General features: G+C 42.4%; 1 protein-coding gene across 2 annotated transcripts in view; it reads left to right on the top strand.

The window, feature by feature from the left end:
- The first annotated feature begins 13577 nt into the window (after positions 1-13577).
- The window catches only part of LOC110520320 (calcium/calmodulin-dependent 3',5'-cyclic nucleotide phosphodiesterase 1A), a 64897-nt gene continuing 50521 nt past the window's right edge, over positions 13578-27953 (top strand). Inside the window, exons 1-2 of one of the 2 annotated variants that reach the window (XM_021597552.2) lie at positions 13578-14091; positions 20314-20340. In XM_021597552.2, the coding sequence (XP_021453227.1) occupies positions 13985-14091; positions 20314-20340 (134 nt within the window). In that variant the 5' untranslated portion in view covers positions 13578-13984. The remainder of the gene's footprint in view (positions 14092-20313; positions 20341-27953) is intronic. The other variant, XM_021597551.2, reaches the window with a different exon arrangement.

Raw genomic sequence — 27953 nt, 5'->3', positions numbered from 1 at the left:
TGAATGAGGGAAAAGCAGAATGAGGGTCTGCACCAAGGCTTGTAGTAAGAGTTAGCTGCTTATATTTGTCCTATTTCAAGTGTACTCATGTATACTCATGTGTGAATTAAAAATGTATTTTTTTGCATATCCTAGCTCCCCCTGAGACACCCTCAGAGAGTGGAGTCACAGCTAAGGTCTGCCATTATTAACGACAACCCTGGAGCAATTAGAGGTTGAGTGCCTTTCTCAAGGGCACATTTTTCATGTTGTCAGCTCGGGGATTCAAATTAGGGACCTTTCTGTTACTGGGCTACCGCTCTAACCCTAGGCTACCTGCCACCCTTGTGTGTAAGAAAGTAAATATCCCACATCTCTTTGCTTCATTGTGTGAACTAACTAGTGCAGAACTTTAAAAGAATGTGGACCATTTGATGAGGATTGTTCTTTCTCTCCGAGATACCTGCATTTCTTCCTGTTGATGAAGTCAGAATTGATGAATCATATAATAGTTATCTTAAGCACCTAACTGCGAGCTGCTCAGTGACGCGAGCCTACCAGACGAGCTAAATGCCTTCTATGCATGCTTCAAGGCAAGCAATTTCAACCATGCATGAGAGCACCAGCTGTTCCGGACAACTGTGTGATCACGCTCTTCGTAGCCGATGTGAGTAAGACCTTTAAACAGGTCAACATTGACAAGGCCGCAGGTCTAGACGAATTACCAGGAAGCGTACTCAAAGCATGTGCTGACCAACTGGCGGGTGTCTTCACTGATATTTTCAACCTTCCCTGACCGAGTCTGTAATACCTACAGTACATGTTTCAAGCAGACCACCATAGGCCCTGTGCACAAGAATGCCAAGGTAACCTGCCTAAATGACTACTGCCCCATAGCACTCACGTTTGTAGCCACAAAGTGCTTTTAAAAGTTTGTCATGGCTCACATCAACACCATCATCCCAGAAACCCTAGACCCACTCCAATTTGCATATCACCTCAACAGATCCACAGATGACGCAATCTCTATTGCAATCCACACTGCCCTTTCCCACCTGAACAAAAGGAAAACCTATGTGAGAATGATTTTCGTTGACTACAGCTCAACGTTCAGCACCATAGTGCCCTCAAAGCTCATCACTAAGCTAAGGACCCTGGGACTAAACACCTCCCTCTGCAACTGGGTCCTGGACTTCCTATGGGCCGCCCCCAGGTGGTAAGGGTAAGCAACAAAACATCTGCCACGCTGATCCTCAACATGGGGGCCCCTCAGGGCTGTGTGCCTAGTTCCCTCCTGTTCTCCCTGTTCACTCATGACTGCGTGGCCATGCACGACTCCAACACCATCATTATATTTGCCGGTGACACAACAGTGGTAGGCATGATCACCGACAATGATGAGACAGCCTCCAGGGAGGAGGTCAAAGACCTGGCAGTGTGGTGCCAGGACATACATCTCTCCCTCAATGTGAGCAAGACAGAAGAGCTGATCGTGGACTACAGGAAAAGAGAGGCCAAACACACCCCATTCACATCGACGGGGCTGTAGTGGAGTGGGTCGAGAGCTTCAAGTTCCTTGGCGTCCACATCACTAACAAACTATAATGGTCCAAACACACCAAGACAGTCATGAAGAGGGCACGACAAAACCTATTCAACGCCTATTCCCCCTCAGGAGACTGAAAAGATTTTGCTTGTGTCCTCAGATCCTCAAAAAGTCATACAGCTGCACCATCGAGCGCATCCTGACTGGTTACATCACCGCTTGGTATGGCAACTGTTCGGCATTCGACCACAAGGCTCTTTGGAGGGTAGTGAGTACGGCCCAGTACATCACTGAGGCGAAGCTTCCTGCTATCCAGAACCTCTATACCAGGCAGCGTCAGAGGAAGGCCCTAAAAATTGTCAAAGACTCCAGCCACCTTTGTCATAGACTGTTCTCTCTGTTACCGCACGGCAAGCGGTACCGGAGCACCAAGTCTAGGTCCAAAAGGATCCTTAACAGCTTCTATCCCCAAGCCATTAGCCTGCTAAGCAGTTAATCAAATGGCTACCCGGACTATTTGCATTGACCACCTTTTTTACACTGCTGCTACTCGCTGTTTATAATCTATGCTAGTCACTTTTCTGCTACCTACAAGTAGTTATTTCCTCAATTTACCATAACTAACCTGTACCCCCTCACATTGACTCGGTACCGGTACCCCCTGTATATGCCGTTGTTATTGTTGTTTTATTGGGTTCTTACTTTATTTTATTATTATTTGTAAAAAAATAATTGTTAGCAAATATTTTCTTTCTTACTTTTGAAAAATTCTGCGTTGTTGGTTAAGTAAGCATTTCACCATAATACCTGTTGTATTCGGCGCATGTGACATACAATTTGATTTAAGTATCCCAGTATTAGCTAAATAGGTCATCAACTGTTTGTGTTGACAGGAGGTGTTGCTGCTCAGTGCTGACTTGGTCATGTCAATCTTGTAGCTTGTATCTAATACCTTAGTTAATATTCTGATGACAATTCCTGTGGAATCCACAGGGCACAGGGGATGTGAACACATATAATTTATCAAGCTATAACATTTTGTTCCCACTTTGTGAAGCGTAATGAAGACTTTGTTAATGAATGCAGGAGATAAAGGAAATGCAGACAGTGTGCATGTTTTAATGAATCTTCAGGGGATTCTGTTTTATTTCATGTCTCCAGTTTTCCCCTTAAAAAGCTGCAGTGATGAGTACCATCAGCTTTTATGTAGAGCCCTGGTAGACATCATTCTGAAAGACTCATTGCATGCGTCCCAAATGGCACCCTGTTCCCTACATACAGTATTGCACTACTTTTGACCAAAACCCTATGGGGCCTTGTAAAAAATTGTGCACTATTATTGGGAATAGGGTGCCGTTTGTGACGCACACACTCAATAACTAACGAGCCAGGAGAGAACACAAACTACATGACCAGAATGATGTGGACACCTGCTCGTCGAACTTCTCATTCCAAAATCATGAACATTAATATGGAAATGCTGCTATAACAGCCTCCACTCTTCTGGGAAGGTTTCCACTAGATGTTGGAACATTACTGAAGGGACTTGCTTCCATTCAGCCACAAGCATTAGTGAAGTCGGGCACGGATGTTGGGTGATTAGGCCTAGTTCGCAGTCGGCATCCAATTCATCCCAAAGGTGTTCAATGGGGTTGAGGTCAGGGCTCTATGCAGGCCAGTCAAGTTCTTGATCATCGATCTCGACATACCATTTCTATATGGACCTCACTTTGTGCATAGTCATGCTGAAACAGGAAAGGGCCTTCCCCAAACTTGGAGGCACAGAATCATCTAGAATGTTATTGTATGCTGTAGCGTTAAGATTTCCCTTCACTGAAACTAAGGGGCCTTGCCCAAACCATGAAAAACAGCCCCATACCATTATTCCTCCTCCACCAAACTTTACAGTTGGCATTATGCATTCGGGCAGGTAGTGTTATCCTGGCATCCGCCAAACCCAGATATGTCTGTTGGACTGCCAGATGGTGAAGCGTGATTCATCACTCCAGAGAACTTGTTTCCACTGCTCCAGTCCAATGGCAGTGAGTTTTACACCACTCTAGCCAACCCGTGGCATTGCGCATGGTGATCCTAGGCTTGTGTGCAGCCGCTCGGCCATGGAAACCCATCTCATGAAGCTCCCAAACAGTTCTTGTGCTGACATTGTTTTCAGAGGCAGTTCTGAACTCGGCAGTGAATGTTGCAAACGAGGACAGATGATTTTTACACGCTACGCACTTCATTACTCAGTGGTCCCGTTCTGTGAGCTTGTGTGGCCTACCACTTCGCGGATGAGCTGTTGTTACTCATAGACATTTCCACTTCACAATAACAACACTTACAGTTGACCGGGGAAGCTCTAGTGGGGCAGAAATTTGACAAACTGACTCGTTGTAAAGGTGGCATCCTATGACGGTGCAATGTTGTGTGGTCGATTTTATACGCCTGTCAGCAACAGGTGTGGCTGAAGTAACCAAATCCACTAATTTGAAGAGGTGTCCACATACTTTTTTTGTATATATAGTGTATATGTTAATATAACAAAACAAAGTGAAAGATCACCCTAACCATAACTCTTACAGGGGATTTCCACTGTCTGCGGTATTTCGGATAGCCTCTCTAGCTTTGCCCTCATGTGGGTGCTTGTCAGCAACAAGCATGCTAGATAGTGCTAGGTATCAGCAGACAATCCAGTAGGGGCTGGCAGCTCTAGTAAGCTTTGATTGGTCAATCATGCCACGATATCGCAGAGTATTTGCATAAAATTCTGCATTCTGCAACTAAGGTCCCGCCCTGTTCACACTCTCTCGCCAATGCTCACGTCTCCCCTCAGTCCCCTCGCCCACTTCGCTTCCTTCATTTAAAATGAGTTGCTTCATCACCGATATCGTGTTCAAAGGGGATCAGTGGAACTCGACAGCTAGCCTTGTATCCACCCTCATATCTAAATCCCTTTTCTCTTGGGATTTCTCTGTCCGTTGCTCATCCAAATTAAATGCCAACATATGAACCTAATTAAAGAGATACGGTTTTCACATATTGCCTTATTCAGGATTGGTCTCCATGGTGACAGCTGCGTTTCACAGCCACATTTGTTTATGTGGGGTTAGAGACTTTCAGTGGGCATAGATGAGGCACTGCCAAATTGTTTTCATCTGTCTGTTTGGTTCATTCCAATCTTCTAACACAGAACGGTTAGGGGATAGGGGTTGTGTACTGAACTTTGCTGCCATGATACCGAACTTTAATTTAGCAATTATACTTTCTTTTTACAAGTTCTGAGCATATGACACTGAGTAAGAAGACAAAAATATCCATCACCTTGTATAATTCCAACCGGCTTTGGAAATGAACATTGGCAAAGCGTCATAGTGTAGTGTAGGTAAAAAGCCATTTAATAAAAAATATGTGTTAATACCATACCACACAGTGAGCTCTCTGCTATCCATCACCTTCATGATATCAACATTATAGTTTTAACCATGTTTTGAGGCTCTACAGTGTTTATTTACAGTACATGTACATTGTTTATATTGTGTGTTCTGATGGGGTATGGCAGTTGAACTAAGCTCATATTCAACAAGAATCAATAGATACATATCATTCATTTAAACGTTCAAAAATGGATGTACCAATCTCAGATTGACGGAAACTGGAGGGGAACTGTGTGTGTGTGTTTGCGTGTGTACACGTGTGTTTTTGCTCTGTACCAGATGTACACTGATGATAGCTATGCCTTTATAGAGGGGGTTGAAAGGAATCATGGTGATGTGACCTTGAACAGCACTGTAACATAACCTGTATAGGCTAACATACAGTACATATGGTACAATACACACTACTCGTTTCTGCTTATAGTTTGACACGTGCCCTCTTGGAGGGAGGTTGACTTCCACATATTTATTGACAAGTGCGCTGTTGACGGGTGTTTAGCTTCGCACGGCTAATTTGTTATTCATAAAGAAGACATTCATTCTTTAGAATTATGTAAATGGTCTTTCCTCATAATATTATTGCGGGAGAAAGGAGTCTTACATAGTAGAGAACACAGCTAACTAAGTATGTTCTAAGCCTGTAGAATTCCCCCAAACACAGAAGGGAAGAGAGACGTGGGAGGCATTTTGTAATGCTGAATAGATGTGAATCTTATGTATTTGTTATACAGTTGTTTTTCAGGGCTTCAGGGAAGAAAGTTAGAAAGTTAGTGTCAAAGTAAAAATGACTTCAAGCATTTAGATTAAGCTCCCCTGCCTCACAGCATCAGGTCCATTCTTCGCTGGGTTTTTTCTTCTTTTCTTTTCTTTTACAGCAGTCAAGTCATCACCCTCAGTACCAAGAAGCCATTTGTGTAACAAGAAAATGTGTTACCATGGCAACCCCTCATCAATCACGCAACGCAGCAGGGAGCAAATATGAAAAATGTTTGATTGACTTGCTCAGTATGAGTGTTCTTGTGTTCTCGTTTACTATTATTCAAGGTTCATGTTTTTCTTTTTCAATTATTGAAATAGCTTTGTATGAAAATCAGTTCAAACAGTCATTACATCATTTTTTATTACAAGACCAAGCATCAGAAAAACCATATGGCACCTGATCTAATTATAATTCAGTGAACAAGAATGAATACCTATACTACCTATAATACCTGAATACCTATACTACAGATGTAGGATTTTAATTTGATCACCCTGTTGCAGGAGAACTTTCCTGCAATGCAGGACATTTAAAACTTTTTGTGTATTTGATGTTTTAAAAGGAAGGCTTCTTAAGTGTGTAATTTCCACTTTGAAATTTCAGACTTGATTTTCCCTTACGAAAAATGTGTCCACCACTACAAACAACCATGAATTATAATTTACATAATTCAAATTTCCTGTTTCTGCAGGATTATTTTGCTGCTCTTGCAAAGTGGCTCAAATGAAGATCCTACATTTGTATGAATTTTGCTGATCTTTTGTCTCTTCTCTTTGCTATTGAAAACTATAAGCTACTCTGTGAACTAGCTTTACTCTGAACTATTTTACATGCTTCCAATGCATTGTAACGTCATCATAGTACAATAGATGTAAGTAAAGTGTTACCTCATTATAATAATAATAATAATAATATTTTTTTAGGTAGTAGATCAGCTTTAATATTGCGGATAGATTGTATTTTCCATCAATGTAATTATCTGCATCATTTCCTATCCCCCATATATTTTTGGGGTAAATATATATATTTATATATATATATATATATATACACACACACACACACACGCACGCACGCACGCACGCACGCACACACACACACACACACACACACACACACACACACACACACACACACACACACACACACACACACATATAACTCAGCAAAAAAAGAAACGTCCCTTTTTTAGGACCCTGTCTTTCAAATATAATTCGAAAAATCCAAATAACTTGACAGATCTTCATTGTAAAGGGTTTAAACACTGTTTCCCATGCTTGTTCAATGAACCATAAACAATTAATGAACATGCACCTGTGGAACGGTCTTTAAGACACTAACAGCTTAAACACGGTAGGCAATTAAGGTAACATTTATGAAAACTTAGAACACTAAAGAGGCCTTTCTACTGACTCTGAAAAACACAGAGCAGGGTCCCTGCTCATCTGCGTGAACGTGCCTTAGGCATGCTGCAAGGAGGCATGAGGAATGCAGATGTGGCCAGAACAATACATTGCGATGTCCGTACTGTGAGACGCCAAAGACAGCGCTACAGGGAGACAGGACGGACAGCAGATCATCCTCGCAGTGGCAGAACACGTATAACAACACCTGCACAGGATCGGCACATCCAAACATCACACCTGCGGGACAGGTACAGGATGACAATACCAACTGCCCGAGATACACCAGGAACGTACAATCCCTCCATCAGTCCTCAGACTGTCCGCAATAGGCTGAGAGAGGCTGGACTGAGGGCTTTTAGGATTGTTGTAAGGCAGGTCCTCACCAGACATCACCAACAACAACTTCGCCTATGGGCACAAACCCACCGTCGCTGGACCAGACAGGACGAGCAAAAAATGCTCTTCACTGACGAGTCGCGGTTTTGTCTCACCAGGGGTGATGGTCGGGATTCGCATTTATTGTTGAAGGAATGAGCGTTACACCGAGGCCTGTACTCTGGAGCGGGATTGATTTTTGGAGGTGGAGGGTCCGTCATGGTCTGGGGCGGTTTGTCACAGCATCATTGGACTGAGCTTGTTGTCATTGCAGGCAATCTCAACACTGTGCGTTACAGGGAAGACATCCTCCTCCCTCATGTGGTACCCTACCTGCAGGCTCATCCTGACATGACCCTCCAGCATGACAATGCCACCAGCCATACTGCTCGTTCTGTGCGTGATTTCCTGCAAGACAGGAATGTCAGTGTTCTGTCATGGCCAGTGAAGAGTCTGGATCTCAATCCCATTGAGCACGTCTGGGACCTGTTTATCATATATGCATAGTCATTTTAACTATACATTCATGTACATACTACCCCAATTGGGCCGACCAACCAGTGCTCCCGCACATTGGCTAACCAGGCTATCTGCATTGTGTCCCGCCACCCACCACCCGCCAACCACTCTTTTACGCTACTGCTACTCTCTATTCATCATATATGCATAGTCACTTTAACCATATCTACATGTACAGTGGGGCAAAAAAGTATTTAGTCAGCCACCAATTGTGCAAGTTCTCCCACTTAAAAAGATGAGAGAGGCCTGTAATTTTCATCATAGGTACACTTCAACTATGACAGACAAAATGAGAAAAAAAAATCCAGAAAATCACATTATAGGATTTTTAATGAATTTATTTGCAAATTATGGTGGAAAATAAGTATTTGGTCACCTACAAACAAGCAAGATTTCTGGCTCTCACAGACCTGTAACTTCTTCTTTAAGAGGCTCATCAATGACCTTGGACCACAGAAGGCATTTGCACTGGTGACAGAAAATGCTGCGAACATGAAAGTTGCTTGGTCTAAAGGCTGCTTGGTCCTACCCTCACATCACCTCCATTGGCTGTGCTGCTCATGCATTGAATCTGCTCCTCAAGGACATCATGGCACTGAAAACAATGGATACACTCTACAGAGCCAAGGAAATGGTTAGGTATGTGAAGGGTCATCAAGTTATAGCATCAATCTACCTCACCAAGCAAAGTGAGAAGAATAAGAGCATCACATTGAATCTGCCCAGCTACACCCGTTGGAATGGTGTTGTCATCATGTTTGATGTTCTCCTGGAGGGGAAGGAGTCTCTCCAAGGAATGGCTATATCACAGTCTGCCGATATGGACAGCCCCATCAAGAGGATCCTCCTGGATGATGTATTTGGTAGAGTGTGGTAAGCAGCCTTAAACTCTTGAAACCTGTAGCAGTAGCCATTGCACTGATTGAGGGAGACCATGCCATCCTGTCTGATGTTCAGACTCTGCTTGCAGATGTAAGATAAGAAATCCATACTGCCCTGCCCACTTCACTGTTGCTCTAAGCAGAATAAACTGCAGTTCTGAAATGCATCAAAAATTGTGAAGACTTCTGCCTGAAGCCCATTCATGCCGCAGCGTACGTGTTGGACCCCAAGTATGCTGGCAAGAGCATTCGGTCTGGTGCAGAGATCAACAAGGCCTATGGTGTCATCACTACTGTTTCTCACCACCTTGGCCTGTATTTTTGGACACCGATTTGGCCGTTATTTTTCTTTATTTTTAATTGTTTTTTTAACACTTTTATTTAATATTTTTAACTAGGTAAGTCAGTTAAGAACACATTCTTATTTTCAATGACTGCCTATGAACGGTGGGTTAACTGCCTCGTTCAGGGGCAGAACGACAGATTTTCACCTTGTCAGCTCGGGGGATCCAATCTTGCAACCTTACTGTTAACTGGTCCAACGCTTTAACCACCTGCCTCTCGTTGCACTCCACAAGGAGACTGCCTGTTACGCGAATGCAGTAAGCCAAGGTAAGTTGCTAGCTAGCATTAAACTTTTCTTAAAAACAATCAAACAATCATAATCACTAGTTAACTACACATGGTTGGTGATATTACTAGTTTATCTAGCGTGTCCTGCGTTGCATATAATCTGACTGAGCATACAAGTATCTTACTGAGCATACAAGTATCTTACTGAGCGTTGGTAGGCAGCAGCAGGCTCGTAAGCATTCATTCAAACAGCACTTTAGTGCGTTTTGCCAGCAGCTCTTCGTTGTGCGTCAAGCATTGCACTGTTTATGACTTCAAGCCTATCAACTCCCGAGATGAGGCTGGTGTAACCGAAGTGAAATGGCTAGCTAGTTAGCGGGGTGCGCGCTAATAGCGTTTCAAACGTCACTAACCTTTGACTATTGGATGTTCTTATAGGCACTTTAGTATTGCCAGTGTAACCAGCTTCCGTCCCTCTCCTCGCTCCTCCCTGGGCTCGAGTGAGACATTCTTACTAATTTGCGAGAGAACTAGTTCAGATTTAAGTGTCACTTTTGTATGACTGACTCCTTTAGTGCGAGGTCTAATGCATTAATATTTAATCATCTCTACTTCCCGAATTCATATTCATTATATAAATAGTCCCTTTTAATTTTGGCTGGACTATTTTATTTATTTATTTATTGCTCTTTTAGTGTCATTTAAAAAACATGTCGCTAGGTGAAAACCATAAGCAAATCGGTAAACGACAAGTTTTTCAGGGTGATTTTTTACTTATTTTTTCTTCCACAAATACAGGTGTTTAATATTACACTTTTTAATTTTACTTTGCCCCTTTTTCTCCCCAATTTCGTGGTACCCAATTGTTTTTTAGTAGCTACTATCTTGTCTCATCGCTACAACTCCCATACGGGCTCGGGAGAGACGAAGGTTGAAAGTCATGCGTCCTCCGATACACAACCCAACCAAACCGCACTGCTTCTTAACACAGCGCGCATCCAACCCAGAAGCCAGCCGCACCAATGTGTCGGAGGAAACACTGTGCACCTGGCAACCTTGGTTAGCGCGCACTGTGCCCGGCCCGTCACAGGAGTCGCTGGTGCGCGATGAGACAAGGATATCCCTACCGACCAAGCCCTCCCTAACCCAGACAACGCTATGCCAATTGTGCGTCGCCCCACGGACCTCCCGTTTGCGGCCGGTTACGACAGAGCCTGGGCGCGAACCCAGAGTCTCTGGTGGCACAGCTGGTGCTGCAGTACAGCGCCCTTAACCACTGCGCCACCCGGGAGGCCCTTCCATTCCACTTTCTATAAAAATTTCTTGGAGTGAGATAATTTATTTTCTTTCCGAGTATGTCCACATCCTCGTCGGACCCTTTTATTGGTAATGTAAAAGTTGAATTTTTTTGTGATCCGATACGTAATATCATTTATCAGTTATCATAATTTGGTTTTAATCCAGAGAGGTTGGAAGTAGCCATTATTTACTATTTTACACCAAGGGTTACTATACATAACTTTAACCCAAGAGATTAAACGACAAACCTATTCCCCCTCAGGAGGCTGAAAAGATTTGACATAGGTCCTCAGATCCTCAAAAAGTTCTACAGATCCACCATCGAGAGCATGGTTGCATCACTGTCTCTTAATGGCAACTGCTCGGCCTCCGACCGCAAGGCACTACACAGGGTAGTGTGTACGGCCCAGTACATCACTGGGGCCAATCTTCCTGCCATCCAGGAGCTCTATACCAGGTGGTGTCAGAGTTGGGCCCTATAAATTGTCAAAGACTCCAGCCACCCTAGTCATAGACTGTTCTCTCCGCTACCACACGGCAAGCGGTACCGGAGCGCCAAGTCTAGGTCCAAGAGGCTTATAAACCGCTTCTACCCCCAAGCCCAAGACTCATGAACATCTAATCAAATGGCTACCGAGACTATCATTGCCCCCCCCCCCCTCCTCTACGCTGCTGCTACTCTCTGTTTATTATCTATGCATAGTCACTTTAATAACTCTACCTACATGTACACATGACCTAAATTGCCTCGACACCGGTGACCCCGCACATTGACTCTGTACCGGTACCCCCTGTATATAGCCTCGCCATTGTTACTGCTCTTTAATTATTTTCTACTTTTAGCTCTTTTTTGGGGGTATTTTCTTAACTGCATTGTTGGTTAGGGGCTTGTAAGTAAGCGTTTCACTGTATGGTCTACACCTGCTGTATTCGGTGCATGTGACAAGTAACATTTGATTTGATTTCCAGTACTTGTCTTATATTGTCTCCAATGTATCATCCATGTGAAAAAAACTGTCTGATTAGGATGACTAATATCCGACAATACCTTTTTAATTCTATGAGCTAACCATTTTGTTTACCCTATAATTTATTGTGTAATTTTGCAGATGATATAGGTTACTTTTTGTGCAAGATAACGTGCGACTCTATCGTGAGAAGCTCTCTTTTACCACTCCAGTATAATTGAATAGAGGAAACGTGCTTCTGCTTGGCGTGCCATGCTAATTTGAAAACAATTAAGTTGTTCTGCATGCTGCTCTCTGTTGTGCTGTAATTATATGAAGGCAAGACAAGCAGACGTCAAGGATATGATGAGGAAGAATCTGTTCACAGAGAAGAGGACAGTGCAGGGTGCACCCTTGAAATAATTATTGGTAGAGGAGTGAAGTGCTGTTTTAATATGGTGACATTTATTATATTATATTTCTATTCAGTTTACATAATGTTGTTTACTCACTGTGTATGTATACTGTATTCTGGACATAGCTTATCCTAATATACCTACTACTGTGCACACCATTTTCTTTCCAAATCATATACACGCCACGTATTTATATTCTGGATTCTAACCCATGCTCAGTGTATCTACACTGGATTGTTATTTCTTGATTTCTTGTTTAGACTTTTGGGATTATTAGTGTAATTGCTTTGTATTTGCTAGGAATTCTACTGCATTGTTGGAACTAGTAACATAAGCATTTCACTGCACCTGCTATAACACCTGCAAATATGTGTACGTGACCAATACACTTTGATTTGATTTTGGTCAAACGTGATAATTCATTGCGGTGGTATTTCTAATCGTTTCAGTGAGACTATTTCGGAGTGTGATCATAGCTGTAAGGTAGCACTGAGAACAGTAAGTGGACATTTCCTTTTTCTCTATTGGACCATGCTCTTGTCTAGCTTCTGTCATTATTTTGAGATATGTGTAAAACCCCCTCTCTCACAACTGTAAGGTCATCTGTCCTGTGGCAGTTTGATCAGATTTAGGGCAAATGTACAGTACTGATCCCAGCCCAAGCCTTCCATCTACACTATCTCTCTATAGTTATCTGCCCTATCTTTCTATTCTTCCCTCTGTCCCACTAATCAGCCATGACGCCTCTTTTGCTTCACAAACAATCATGATATTTTCATCAGAGTTCTCCAGCCCTCCTTCCTTTTGCCAGGGAGAGTGAGAGCGACAGTAGTGGAATGGAGGAGTGAGACATTGTAGCAGGCAGGATGCTACCACTGCTACCAATCTGTTTTATTTCATTACTACTGCACCTTTGTGATTGATAAAGGAACTGATGCAAGCACCAGGACATTTGTCTATTGAATCCATTCTATAGCTGCCGATGCTCTGCTTCCTGGCTGCAGCAGCTTTCTGTAGTGTCTAATGGTCTCTCTGTGTGGTGCTCCTGAATGATTTCTAGGTGGGCTTGATAATTATGTCATAAGCAGCTGACACTAATTGTACATCCCTAGCGTCTCTCAATGGATCTGCCTGGACAAACGGAGCGGATGTGATGTGATATCCATAGAGGATACTGCTGCTACAGCTTCTGATGAGCATTTACTGGCCACATCACGTTACTCTGGATCTGGATGTGAACAAATACAACTGAACTCCTCTTGATGAGAAAGGAATTTCTACCTTTGCGAGGTAGAGCCGCTCGCTGCTGCCTAGCTCTGGTCTCTCTGCTCTGCTCCTCTCTGAGAGTGATAAGAGTACAAGAGAGAGACGGGGGGAGAGAGAGAGAGGTAAAGAGAAAGTGAGAGGTACTAGAGAGAGAACCAGAGAGAGAGGGCGAGAGAACAGAGATAAACAGAGAGAGAGCGGTACTAGACAGACAGTGAGAGAGAAACAGAGCGAGAGGTACTCTAGAGAGAGATTGAACCATCTGACAGTCAGACAATGAATGTCAGTGTGTAGTGGAGAGTGGTTCATTCACAGTGTGGCACTGTGTGAAGCAGCTGTCTCTTTTTCTGCTCTGATACTCTAATAGGCCAATAAGCGCAGTAATGCAGAAGCTGTAGAGCGGAGAGAAGAGACACAAGCCTCTTATGACTACAGTACAGGGATGATGCTTTGAGGACCAGACTGAGAAGTGCTCTGAGGATTCAGGGTTTCAGACTGCAGAGTGTAGACCGAGAGAGAGCTGCTGTGCTGTACATACCTGAGATACTGCAGTTAATCGCTGCACCTTTATAACACATTCAGCATGGATCTGGATGAACTGTGTACTTACACAGATGGCATGGACAACAGCTCCCTAAAGTACCCAAAGACTGAGCAGACGGAGAAAATGTGGATGCGACTAAAGGGAATGTAAGTTTTTTTTCTTCTTCTTATCCTTCCTTTTCTTTTTTCATCTCTCATCCCTCCTCAGCGAGGAGCTGACCATGAGACGTGATCTGTCAGGGTGGTTGAACGAGTGAGATGCTTTCAAGCTCTTGTGTAGAAATGTTTATTTGTTATAAGAACTGATGCAGTGTTTTAACGCCAGTTCTGACGCGTTGCTGCAGTATCTTTGTATTCCATCACTATACTGTATATCGAAGCAGGTTTATTGGTATTCTTATGTGTACATATTTGGTTTGTAAACAATACATTAGTGTGTATTCATTACTACTGTAGGTTTGAGAGGATTGTGTACATTATATGATTTCCGTGTATGTATGTACTGTAGGTACACTACATTAACAAAAGTATGTGGACACCTGCTTGTCAAATATCTCATTCATAAATCATGGGCATTAATATGGAGTTGGTCCACCCCTTTGCTGCTATAACAGCCTACACTCTTCTGGGAGGCTTTCCACTAGATGTTGGAACATTGCTGCAGGAACTTGCTTCTGTTCAGCCACAATAGCATTAGGGAGGTTGGGCACTGATTTTGGGCGATTTGACCTGGCTCGCAGTCGGCATTCCGATTCATCCCAAAGGTGTTCAATGGAGTTGAGGTCAGGGATCTGTGCAGGCCAGTCAAGTTATTCCACATCGATCTCGACAAGCCATTAATGTATAGACCTCACTTTGTGCACGGGGGCATTGATATGCTGAAACAGAAAAGGGCCTTCTGCCAACTGTTGCCACAAAGTTGGAAGCACAGAATCCCTCTAGAACATAATTGTATGCTGTAGCATCACTGGAACTAAGAGGCAATGCCCGAACCATGAAAAACACCCCCAGGCCATTATTCCTCCTCCACCAAACTTTACAGTTGGCATTATGCTTTTGGGCATGTAGCGTTCTCCTGGCATCTGCCAAACCCAGATTCGTCTGTCGGACTGCCAGATGGTGAAGCGTGATTCATCACTCCAGATAACGCGTTTCCACTGCATCAGAGTCCAATGGCGGCGATCTTTACACCGACTCCAGCCCACGCTTGGCATTGCACATAGTGATCTTAGGCTTGTGTGTGGCTGCTCTGGCCATGAAACCCATTTTCATGAAGCTCCCGAATAACAATTCTTGTGCTGACGTTGCTTCCAAAGGCAGTTTGGATCTTGGTTGTGAGTGTTGCAACCAAGAACAGAAGATTTTTACGCACTACGCGATTCAGCACTCGGTGGTCACATTCTGTGAGCTTGTGTGGCCTACCACTTCGCGGATGAGCAGTTGTTGCTCCTAGACATTTCTACTTCACAATAGCAGCACTTGCAGTTGACCTGGGAAGCTCTAGCAGGGCAGAAATTGTTGACCTGTTGTAAAGGTGACATCCTATGGCGGTGCCACACTGAAAGTCACTGAGAGCTTCAGTAAGGCCATTCTACTGCCAATGCTTGTCTATGGAGATTGCATGGCCGCATGCTTGATTTTATACACCTACCAGCAATGGGTGTTGCTGAAATAGCTGAATCCACTCATTTGAAGGGTTGTCCACGTACTTTTGTATATATAGTGTATGTATTTAGCGTGTGTGTGTATACATACAGTACCAGTCAAAAGTTTGGACACACCTACTCATTCAAAGGTTTTTCTTTATTTGTACTATTTTCTACATTGTAGAATAATAGTGAAGGCATAAAAACTATGAAATAACAGATATGGAATGATGTAGTAACCAAAAAAGTGTTCAACAAATCAAAATATATTTGAGATTCTGCAAAGTACCCATCTTTTGCCTTGATGACAGCTTTGCACACTCTTGGCATTATCTCAACCAGCTTCATGAGGTAGTCACCTAGAATGCATTTAAATTAACAGGTGTGCCTTATTAAAAGTTCATTTGTAGAATTACTTTCCTTTTTTCAATGCGTTTGAGCCAATCAGTTGTGTTGCGACAAGGTAAGGGTGGTATACAGAAGATAGGGCTATTTGGCAAAAAAACAAAGTCCATATTATGGCAAGAACAGCGCAAATAAGCAAAGAGAATCAACAGTCCATCATTACTTTAAGACATGAAGGTCAGTCAATACAGAAAATTGCAAGAACTTTGAAAGTTTCTTCAAGTGCAGTTGCAAAAACCAACGCTATGATGAAACTGGCTGTTGTGAGGACCGCTACAGGAAAGGAAGACACAGAGTTACCTCTGCTGCAGAGGATAAGTTCATTAGAGTTAACTGCACCTCAGATTGCAGCCCAAATAAATGCTTCACAGAATTCAAGTAACAGACATCAACTGTTCAACATCAACTGTTCAGAGGAGACTGCGTGATTCAGGCCTTCATGGTCAAAATGCTGCCAAGAAACCACTACTAAAGGACACCAATAATAAGAAGAGACTTGTTTGGGCCAGGAAACACAAGCAATGGACATTAGACCGGTGGACATCTGTCATTTGGTCTGATGAGTCCATATTTGAGATGCAGAGTAGGTGAACAGATGATCTCTGCATATGTGTGGTTCCCACCGTGAACCATGGAGGAGGAGGTATGATGGTGTGGGGGTGCTTTGCTAGTGACACCGTCAGTGATTTCTTTAGAATTCAAGGCACACTTAACCTGCATGGCTGGTTTGCGCTTAGTGGGACAATCATTTGTTTTTCAACAGGACAATGACCCAATGCACACCTCTAGGCTGGGTAAGGACAATTTGAACTAGAAGGAGAGTGGTGGTGCTGCATCAGATGACCTGGCCTCCACAATCACCCGACCTCAACCCAATTGAGATGATTTGGGATGAGTTGGACTGCAGAGTGAAGGAAAAGCAGCCACCAAGTGTTCAGCATATATTGGAAAAGCATTCCTTATGATGCTGGTTGAGAGATTGTCAAGGGTGTGCAAAGCTGTCATCAAGGTGAAGGGTGGCTACTTTGAAGAATCTAATATATATTTTGATTTGTTTACCACTTTTTTGGTTATTACATGTTTCAATATGTGTTATTTCATAGTTTAGATGTCTTCACTATTATTCTAAAATGTAGAACACTTGTAAAAAATAAAGAAAACCCCTTGAATGCGTCGGTGTCCAAACTTTTGACTGGTACTTACTGTGAGCCGATATCAGTATTTGCATTAACCTACTGTTTTTACAGTACATGAATGAACAAATTCATGAATGATTTAATGGAAGTAATAATGGTATAATATGTGTTCTTCAGCAGTTCTATTTTTTTTAACCTTATAATCAATATGTTACCACATAAGATTGATTAAGCTAAATACAGCTGGCACTATGATTACACTAATTTGCAGTTGCATAATATGTCATTTTCACAGTTTACAACAAATTAATGGGTCGATTATATAGCTGTTAAACTTGTATCTGACAAACGGGTCGCAGTAGTAGCAAACTGTTTATCACTGAAGCTTATCTAAACTCATTATGTATTCAATAGTTCATTATAATGTGCACTCACAGTACACATGTTTACGCCCACACACACAATCCACTGCTGAAATCCCTGATCACATAGTCCTCAATCACACACTGTCCCCTGAGCATTTCTCTATGCACGCGCACACACACACACACACACACACACAGGGTTGGGGCATAACGGATTACATGTAATCCGTTACAAGTATGGGATTACAAAAAGACGGTAACTGTAATCCGTTGTGTTGCAAGCAAAAATATTGCAATCAGATTACAGATACTTTGAAAAACTAGATTATTATTTCAAGGATTACTTTTAAATTCAGAAAGGATGTTTGCGAAAAAAATATTTGACACCACTGTTTTCTCAATGATGTTCAAATCAGCATTGAACAATAGCGCAAATGTAAGTTTTTTGCATCTGAGCGAGTCTGACCACAAATCAGAGACCACTATGATGACACACCAAATGTGGGAAAATAGCAGGAATAGGCTTTTGTAGGCTACTGTCTAAACTATGTCTTCCAATGGTGCGACTGCTGTCGGCATCCAAAGATGATCCAAATTGAATAAACGCTTGGAGGTAAGGATGACAGCAGTGGTGTAGTCTACGGCGATACGGATATCACTTATTATTGATATCTGCATAGCGCATTGATGTGAGTCACACTGCTGCTCTCTCATTTAGCTATTTGCGGTTTACGGATTGTGGTTGTTCACAAATCTAAATGTATATTTGAACCCAATAATTGTTGAATTCAAGAAGTTTTATGCTGCCTATCAATCATTGTTTTTGAAACCAGTGGACAGCAAGTAAAACATGTGCTCTTGCAAACAGCTGCATAGTGCAGATCCCAGCCTTTGGAATAAACAGGGCTTTTATTACTCAATCTAATTGATGCTGATAAAAATACATCCATAGGCCTAATGGACACATGCTTAAACTCGCACACTTTTGATAGACTTAAATGTGCAATCTGTAGTTGCTACATTAATTTTTGGACTTCTAAATTATATATATTAATGTAAAGATATACTTTTATCATATGATTATATGTAGTATATGTATATGTAGATTATATGTAGTAGAAAGCAATGGGTTAGAAGAAGCCTACATAAGAAGCCTACATAACCAATGGGTTAGAAGAAGCCTACATAACCATAACCAATGTAACATCCATGTATGGCCAGTTATGTATTTTTTCTCAAAGTAACTGAATGTAATCAGATTACGTTACTGAGTTTGGGTTGTCCAAAAGTTACGTTACTGTTTACAATTTGGAACTAGTAAGTAACGGATTACATTTAGAAAGTAACCTACCCTACACACACACACACACACACACACACACACACACACACACACACACACACACACACACACACACACACACACACACACACACACACACACACACACTGCTCTCAATGTAATCCCCTGAATACCTGTGGCTCACTGGTGTAGGAGACAGACAGTTGTGTTGCTATGGAGCAGAGCGGGGGAGGAGAGGGGTTATAAGAGGAGGGGATGGGAGAGGAGAGGATAGGAGAGGAGGGGAGGGGAGGGGGAAGAGAATAAAATAGCACTCTAGAGGATAGGAGAGGAAGGAAAGGAGAATAGAAAAGTAAAGAGGATAGGATAGGAGAAGTAGAGGAGGGAGAGGATATAAAGGTAGGAGAGGAGGAGAGGATAGAAAGGGAGAGAAGGAGAGCAGAGGGGAAGAAAGGAAAGAAGAGGAGGGGAGAGGAGAGGAGAGAGGGGAGCAGAGTAAAGAGAGGAGAGGAGGGGTAACAGCGGGTAGAGCAGAGCAGATACCTGTATGTCCTCTTTAGGCGGCCTGATCTAAGTCAACACAGCTGGGGTAAGCGGTGATCGCTCGCTGGCTGGCTGATTGACGGACTGACTGGCTGCCTGATCTCAGATATTAAAATCCCTGCTCCAGCATTATAATCACCTCAGCTCACAAAGAGCAACACACACGCACAGACTCACACACACAGGCTCACACACAGACTCACACACAGACTCACACACACAGACTCATTGTATAGTCAGGACTCTCCACTGAGCACTTCTCCCCTCCCTGAAATGACATGATGTCACACTGAGCCTCTGTATAGGAATAGGCCACATACAGGGCTACATGTCAATTCAACAGTTTAGGGAAAATTTATTTTAAAAGGATTGAGCTAAATGGGAGTGATTTTGCTCTTTTCTCATAACTTTTCTTGTTGAAGCTGTCTCTTGTCTTAATGCTTTAAAGTACAATTTCAAGCACTTTTTATAAAATCTGAAAAAACATTTTGTGTGATGCATAATTTACTGCTGTTGAAATAATTGCTGTGAGTGTGATAATTCCAGTGATTCTTTTGCAACATTCCTCCTCTTCACTGGATCTTCACACCAGATTAAACACCCTGGTGAAGGTGTGTGTGTGTGTGTGTGTGTGTGTGTGTGTGTGTGTGTGTGTTCTCCACTACCCTATAGTTAGGAGATGAGTGACTGGAGAGGAGAGAGAGAACAAAAATGTACATGACTAATCTGAATCTCCTAGACCAGACTGCTCCAGAGCAGAAACACACTCATTATTTATATCTGGCTGTGTCTCAAATGGCACCCAATTCCCTATATAGAGCACTACTTTTGACCAGGACCCATAGGGAGGGATCTGTTTAAAAGTAGTACACTATGCAGGGAATGAGGTGCTATTTGGGACACAGCTCAGAGCGATGACGTACCTTGTATGGCCTACTAATCTAATGTACACTCCTCATCTTGTTTTTCAGGCAGAAGTACAAAAACACGTCTCAAAGGTACGTCACATGGTATCTGTCTATCTACTCTCTCTCTGTATATGTGTGTGTGTGTGTGTGTGTGTGTATACATATATATGTGTGTATATGTATACAGTGGGGAGAAAAAGTATTTGATACACTGCCGATTTTGCAGGTTTTCCTACTTACAAAGCATGTAGAGGTCTGTCATTTTTATCATAGGTACACTTCAACTGTGAGAGACGGAATCTACAACAAAAATCCAGAAAATCACATTGCATGATTTTTAAGTAATTAATTTGCATTTTATTGCATGACATAAGTATTTGATCACCTACCAACCAGTAAGAATTCCGGCTCTCACAGACCTGTTCGTTTTTCTTTAAGAAGCCCTCATGTTCTCCACTCATTACCTGTATTAATGGCTCCATGCAAGATCTCACCTCGTGGGGCATCAATGATCATGAGAAAGGTGAGGGATCAGCCCAGAACTACACGGCAGGACCTGGTCAATGACCTGAAGAGAGCTGGGACCACAGTCTCAAAGAAAACCATTAGTAACACACTACGCCGTCATGGATTAAAATCCTGCAGCGCAAGCAAGGTCCCCTTGCTCAGCATGTCCAGGCCCGTCTGAAGTTTGCCAATGACCATCTGGATGATCCAGAGGAGGAATGGGAGAAGGTCATGTGGTCTGATGAGACAAAAATAGAGCTTTTTGGTCTAATCTCCACTCACCGTGTTTGGAGGAAGAAGAAGGATGAGTACAATCCCAAGAACACCATCCCAACCGTGAAGCATGGAGGTGGAAACATCATTCTTTGGGGATGCTTTTCTGCAAAGGGGACAGGACGACTGCACCGTATTGAGGGGAGGATGGATGGGGCCATGTATCGTGAGATCTTGGCCAACAACCTCCTTCCCTCAGTAAGAGCATTGAAGATGGGTCGTGGCTGGGTCTTCCAGCATGACAACGACCCGAAACACACAGCCAGGGCAACTAAGGAGTGGCTCCGTAAGAAGCATCTAAAGGTCCTGGAGTGGCCTAGCCAGTCTCCAGACCTGAACCCAATAGAAAATCTTTGGAGGGAGCTGAAAGTCTGTATTGCCCAGCGACCCCGAAACCTGAAGGATCTGGAGAAGGTCTGTATGGAGGAGTGGGCCAAAATCCCTGCTGCTGTGTGTGCAAACCTGGTCAAGAACTACAGGAAACATATGTTCTCTGTAATTGCAAACAAAGGTTTCTGTACCAAATATTAAGTTCTGCTTTTCTGATGTATCAAATACTTATGTCATGCAATAAAATGCAAATTAATTACTTAAAAATCAAACAATGTGATTTTTTTGATTTTTTGTTTTAGATTCCGTCTCTCACAGTTGAAGTGTACCTATGAGAGGCTCTGTCGTAACCGGCCGCGACTGGGAGGTCCGTGGGGCGACGCACAATTGGCCTAGCGTCGTCCGGGTTAGGTAGGACTTGGCCGGTAGGGATATCCTTGTCTCATCGCGCACCAGCAACTCCTGTGGCGGGCTAACCAAGGTTGCCAGGTGCACGGGGTTTCCTCCGACACATTGGTGCGGCTGGCTTCCGGGATGGATGCGCGCTGTGTTAAGAAGCAGTGCGGCTTGGTTGGGTTGTGTATCGGAGGACGCATGACTTTCAACCTTCGTCTCTCCCGAGCCCGTACGGGAGTTGTAGCGATGAGACAAGATAGTAGCTACTAAACAATTGGATACCACGAAATTGGGGAGAAAAAGGGGTAAAAATGAGAAAATAAGAAATAAATAAATAAATAAAGAAGTGTACCTATGATAAAACATTACAGACCTCTACATGCTTTGTAAGTAGGAAACACTGACGATTTTTCAGGTTATCAAATACTTGTTCTCCCCAATGTGTATATATATATACAGTGCCTTGCGAAAGTATTCGGCCCCCTTGAACTTTGCGACCTTTTGCCACATTTCAGGCTTCAAACATAAAGATATAAAACTGTATTTTTTTGTGAAGAATCAACAACAAGTGGGACACAATCATGAAGTGGAACGACATTTATTGGATATTTCAAACTTTTTTAACAAATCAAAAACTGAAAAATTGGGCGTGTAAAATTATTCAGCCCCTTTACTTTCAGTGCAGCAAACTCTCTCCAGAAGTTCAGTGAGGATCTCTGAATGATCCAAAGTTGACCTAAATGACTAATGATGATAAATACAATCCACCTGTGTGTAATCAAGTCTCTGTATAAATGCACCTGCACTGTGATAGTCTCAGAGGTCCGTTAAAAGTGCAGAGAGCATCATGAAGAACAAGGAACACACCAGGCAGGTCCGAGATACTGTTGTGAAGAAGTTTAAAGCCGGATTTGGATACAAAAAGATTTCCCAAGCTTTAAACATCACAAGGAGCACTGTGCAAGCGATAATATTGAAATGGAAGGAGTATCAGACCATTGCAAATCTACCAAGACCTGGCCGTCCCTCTAAACTTTCAGCTCATACAAGGAGAAGACTGATCAGAGATGCAGCCAAGAGGCCCATGATCACTCTGGATGAACTGCAGAGATCTACAGCTGAGGTGGGAGATTCTGTCCATAGGACAACCATCAGTCGTATATTGCACAAATCTGGCCTTTATGGAAGAGTGGCAAGAAGAAAGCCATTTCTTAAAGTTATCCATATCCAGGTGTTAGAATGGCCAAGTCAAAGTCCAGACCTGAATCCAATCGAGAATCTGTGGAAAGAACTGAAAACTGCTGTTCACAAATGCTCTCCATCCAACCTCACTGAGCTCGAGCTGTTTTGCAAGGAGGAATGGGAAAAAATGTCAGTCTCTCGATGTGCAAAACTGATAGAGACATACCCCAAGCGACTTACAGCTGTAATCGCAGCAAAAGGTGGCGCTACAAAGTATTAACTTAAGGGGGCTGAATAATTTTGCACGCCCAATTTTTCAGTTTTTGATTTGTTAAAAAAGTTTGAAATATCCAATAAATGTCGTTCCACTTCATGATTGTGTCCCACTTGTTGTTGATTCTTCACAAAAAAATACAGTTTTATATCTTTATGTTTGAAGCCTGAAATGTGGCAAAAGGTCGCAAAGTTCAAGGGGGCCAAATACTTTCGCAAGGCACTGTATATGTATGTATATGTAGTAGCTACCGAATGTCATTTTTTGGTGAGTTTGGACATTTACAATGAGAGCCACAGTGCAGATTTTGATGCATGCTTGTCTGAAGGACTGTCTGTGTGGAGTCTTGAGTCGCTAGGGCAACGAGCCTGCCTGCTCTGAGAAGAGGGGCAGACTGAGGGGCAGAGAACAGAGAGGAGAAAAAATGCAAGGAAATCAGGATAGATAGCAGTGGCAGCACTACAGATAATGCATCCATAGTTAAAGGTTAAATAAAATTTAATCCAATGTGCTTCTCAAACACTGACAAAAGCTACCACTATATGATGCCTTGTCTCCTTATTAATTTAGCCACTTAATTAGCGAACTAGCAAGTTAATCCATATACACAGCCTCCACTTTCTCCCATTGTGCTATTTACAAACAAATGTGACTGGCTCAGCTTTTCTGGGGAACTATGGTAAGCTTAATAATGTAAAATAATGTGACAGGTGAAATGAAGAACGCAATCTGCTTTATTTATTGAAAAACCAACCTGTGGCTGTTTCAAATACCGGGGCATACTGTATATACAGTATATATACAGTATACCACCCACGCCTAGTGTATATAGCAGGGAGGGGCAACTGCCAGCCTGCAGCCTCCATTTTGAAGGCCCGGAGATCAATTTCCAAAACAAAGAAAAAATACATATTTTTTTGGGTGGGGGGAGCTCAGGTCTCAATTTACTGTTGAGAGTTAGAATATTCGTATATTCGTATATACTTGTATATAGCAGGGAGGGGCAACTGCCAGCCTGCAGCCTCCATTTTGAAGGCCCGGAGATCAATTTCCAAAACAAAGAAAAAATACATATTTTTTTGGGTGGGGGGAGCTCAGGTCTCAATTTACTGTTGAGAGTTAGAATATTCGAATACACAAGGTGCAATTTCGAAATTCATTTTTTCTCCTGTTATGTCAGTCACTGACAGTCACTCAATTACCCCATGTCAGCAAAATTGGTTTTATTTGTAAGTTTTCTAAACTTGTAGTAATCATGTTCAAATTACTGACCAGGGGCCCACATTGATTTGGTTAGTCACTCTTACTCAGATATCATAAAAACCTGCCAACATTTCTCTCCACCTCATGGCAAAATGTGTAGAATTGCAGCTAACTTAAAAATGTTCTTTAAGTCCCATGAAAAAAATCCTTGATTGCAGGAAATTAACTCTAAAACAAAATTGTTTCTCTCCACTGTCAAGAGGGGAGCAACTAAATTGTTTTGCTTGCAAGGTGTGGGTATGGATGTGGGTAGGCAGACCTGCAAGCCACTGCGGCCCCTCATGATGAGTTCAGATTTTTTTGTGGCCCCCACATCCATCAAAGTTGCCCATCCCTAATCTACAGGATAAAACATGTGAGGCTCTTGTTGAAGCTACACTGTATGTGGGTTTAAATACTATATTCATACTATACAGTACTGTGTTGGTTTAGAGTGTCTTGTTACATCCCTTTCATACTGTATGGTGGGGTCAGTAGCTCTCACTGAGAGCCCATTCAGAAACTGTTAAGTTTGATTACCTTGGCCTTCACACACACAAGCACAAACGCACACACACACACACACACAAACACACAGGGAGACACGCACACACATACATGCGTGTGCATGCACACACACACGCACACATATTCACACACACTGCATTATGCAGTCTACTGTTGAAAGCTTGCATTCATGCAACATGCTCACACGTAGGTGCTCTTCCACAATGACCCTTAGCACAGGTTTTTCCTCGTCTGTCTGTCTGGTCCCGTCCCGTCTGTAAGTGTGGGTGTTGATTGTGAAGTGTGTAGAAATATAATGATATAGAATTCTGCATTAGTATTTATTGTTGGTTATGGGCTTGTAAGTAAGCATTTCACTGTTATGTCTACACCTGTTGTATTCGGTGCATGTGACAAATAACATTTGTTTTGGTTCAACAGAACTGTTACATTGTCTCCGGAACCTAGAACAAAAATCTTGCGTAAATGCGTCAGATGCTCAATTAAGTCCTAGGAGGAGATAATGAGACTAGCAAGGCACTCCACCGCCCTAAATGGAAACTCTGAGACAAATCATTGGACAAATGTCCTCTCCCCTTCCAAATTTTGAAAGTTGCGAACACCTGTAAAATCGGTATTTGTTACGAAAAAAAATGTGTGCACCGGAACAAAGTTCATTATTAGTCGTCGCATCCCACAGTCTGTTGACAGACGCTGCGATACCATCCTTTGTTACGTGTGTTTGTCCACAAAAGATTAGACTAGAGGGTACAATATTTGGCCAATGATTCAGAGAGCAGTCTGTTATTAAGGGAGTTGTTGTGAACTGTGTAGTTGCGCCGATCGCATGGAGTGATTGTCCATTCTCTGTGGTTGATTAACCAAACCATTTTTAGGAATCTTCATGAATAGATCATGTTAGTTAGTGGTTTTGATTGTAGCAATAAACTTTCAAATATTGACTCCTGGGTGAGTCATTTCAACTGGCCCATAGAGTTCTCTCTCCACTAGAGGTACCCATTGAACTATCCCACTAAATCCACTCAATGTGACATCAACAGGGGATACTGTTCAGCAACAGGAGATACTATACAGTATGTTGAAAAAGTTCAAAAATGTAATCGATCAATTGCAATTAAATCCCAACATTCTGGACTGCTGTTCAAATGTAGCTTTGAGGATGCCATGGCTCAAATATATTTACTAAATGTGTTTCTAGTATAAGTGATTGGCCATACTTTTACTGAAGCTCTATATACTGTTATAGTGTAATAGCTTTTGATAAGGCATCAATGACAGGAGCAGAGCAGATATGAGACAAGCTGTGACTCGAATAGCCAACTGTCAGTCAAGCTGTCTCAGTAAAAGCGTGAAGACATTATGTATTTTTAGTACATGTACATGCAGCATGTCTTCAGAGGGAGCAGAGGCCAGATTGGTCACTCCACAAAAAGAGTGCCTTTTGTGTCCCTTTGATATTCTAAGTAGACATTTTGCACCAATATTGCATTTTAAAAGCCTTTTTTCCTATGAATAAAGACATGCTAAAGTGCCAAAATTCAGCATTTTGACATGTCCCCAATCAACCTTGTGTCATTTTTAGGAAGATTTGACCTCACTTAATCCCCCAATTCTCCAAGTTTCACCATTATTGTTAAGCCCAAGTTATTTTTTTGCTTTGACAAAGTCATTTCTGAAGATTCATATTTATTTAATGTGATTTATTTACATCTGTTCCTCATTTTAAGGTCAATCCTGTTACGTGAACTGAACTCTAAAATAAAAATAAACATTGAACATCTGATAGTCAAGAATCATAGTGTAAAAGCAGGTGAGCTGGTTATACTATCTGACCATTTTCTAGTGTTTAGTGTTGGAAAACTGAGCGGGTCGAGCATAACACATCAACCCTGTTACCCAAAGATAGACAGGCTACAACAGTTTTAACAATCAAATGTTTTTGTGAAGATTGTGTTCAAGTGCCACTCCCTGTTGCCAAGCTTCCATTCCCCCCTGTCACAAGGGGATTTATGGCTGATGTAGCCCTTTCCTGCATTCAATGACCAAAAGTGCTGTCTTTTGGTCATTGACTGCATATGAGTCAAGCTGTGCCTCTGACAGTCAACCGTCAGTCAAGCTGTCTCAGTAAAAACGTGAAGAGATTATGTATTCATAGTACATGCAGCTTGTCTACAGAGTCAGCAGAGAATAGGGGAGGTGGCTATAAACTACTTTAATTTTTGTATTTCTGGCTTTGACTCCTCTCCTCTCCGTCCATAGCTATTGTGTGTTCACGCACAGTATGTATGCTCAGTAGGTACTGTTCGTCTCTGTGTGCCCTGAACCCTTTCCCTGAACCCTCTCTATCTCATCTATTCTGTTGTGTGAATGTATGCTCAGTAGCTCCTTGAACCCTTTCCACCCAAATCTAAACCCCATGCTGTGTGTGTGTGTACTTGATTATACTGTGACTCCAATCCAGTTTTAACCTTCTATTGTGCACATATGTGAAGTATGTTCAGTAAGTCTATGTCCCTGACCCAGCAGCAGCAGATTGGTTAGTTGATCCACTGTGCTCTGGTGTTTCCTGGCAACCAGCTGTTCTCTCCTTTCTATTTTTTCCCCCTTTACATACTCTCCAATGATAGGCAGCTGTTAATGGACAGCCAATCATTATGCAGTGTAGCCAATCTATTCAGGAATGTGGCCTTCATAATAACAATTGAAGGTACTGCAGATGTTGATCTCGATGTTTGGTTTAACTATAATGTTGAATTGGTTTCTGATAGAGGTGATATCTTTGAACAACTTGGCATCTTCTCAGACTCTGTTCTAGTGTTGGGCCACGTCCAGATTTCCATACCTTCATACCGTGCCTGTGCCATCCCGTGGTATACAGCATTACCGGTAGTGCGCACAAGGGGCCTTTTTCTTTTTACGTAAAAAAACATCACTTACCATAATGCTAACAAGTACTAAAGAATCCCCATAG

Source organism: Oncorhynchus mykiss, chromosome 3 (genome assembly GCF_013265735.2).
Source record: "Oncorhynchus mykiss isolate Arlee chromosome 3, USDA_OmykA_1.1, whole genome shotgun sequence".
Lineage (NCBI taxonomy): Eukaryota > Metazoa > Chordata > Actinopteri > Salmoniformes > Salmonidae > Oncorhynchus > Oncorhynchus mykiss.
The sequence above is the reverse complement of the archived record's forward strand: the minus strand, read 5'-3'. Positions and strand labels throughout refer to the sequence as shown.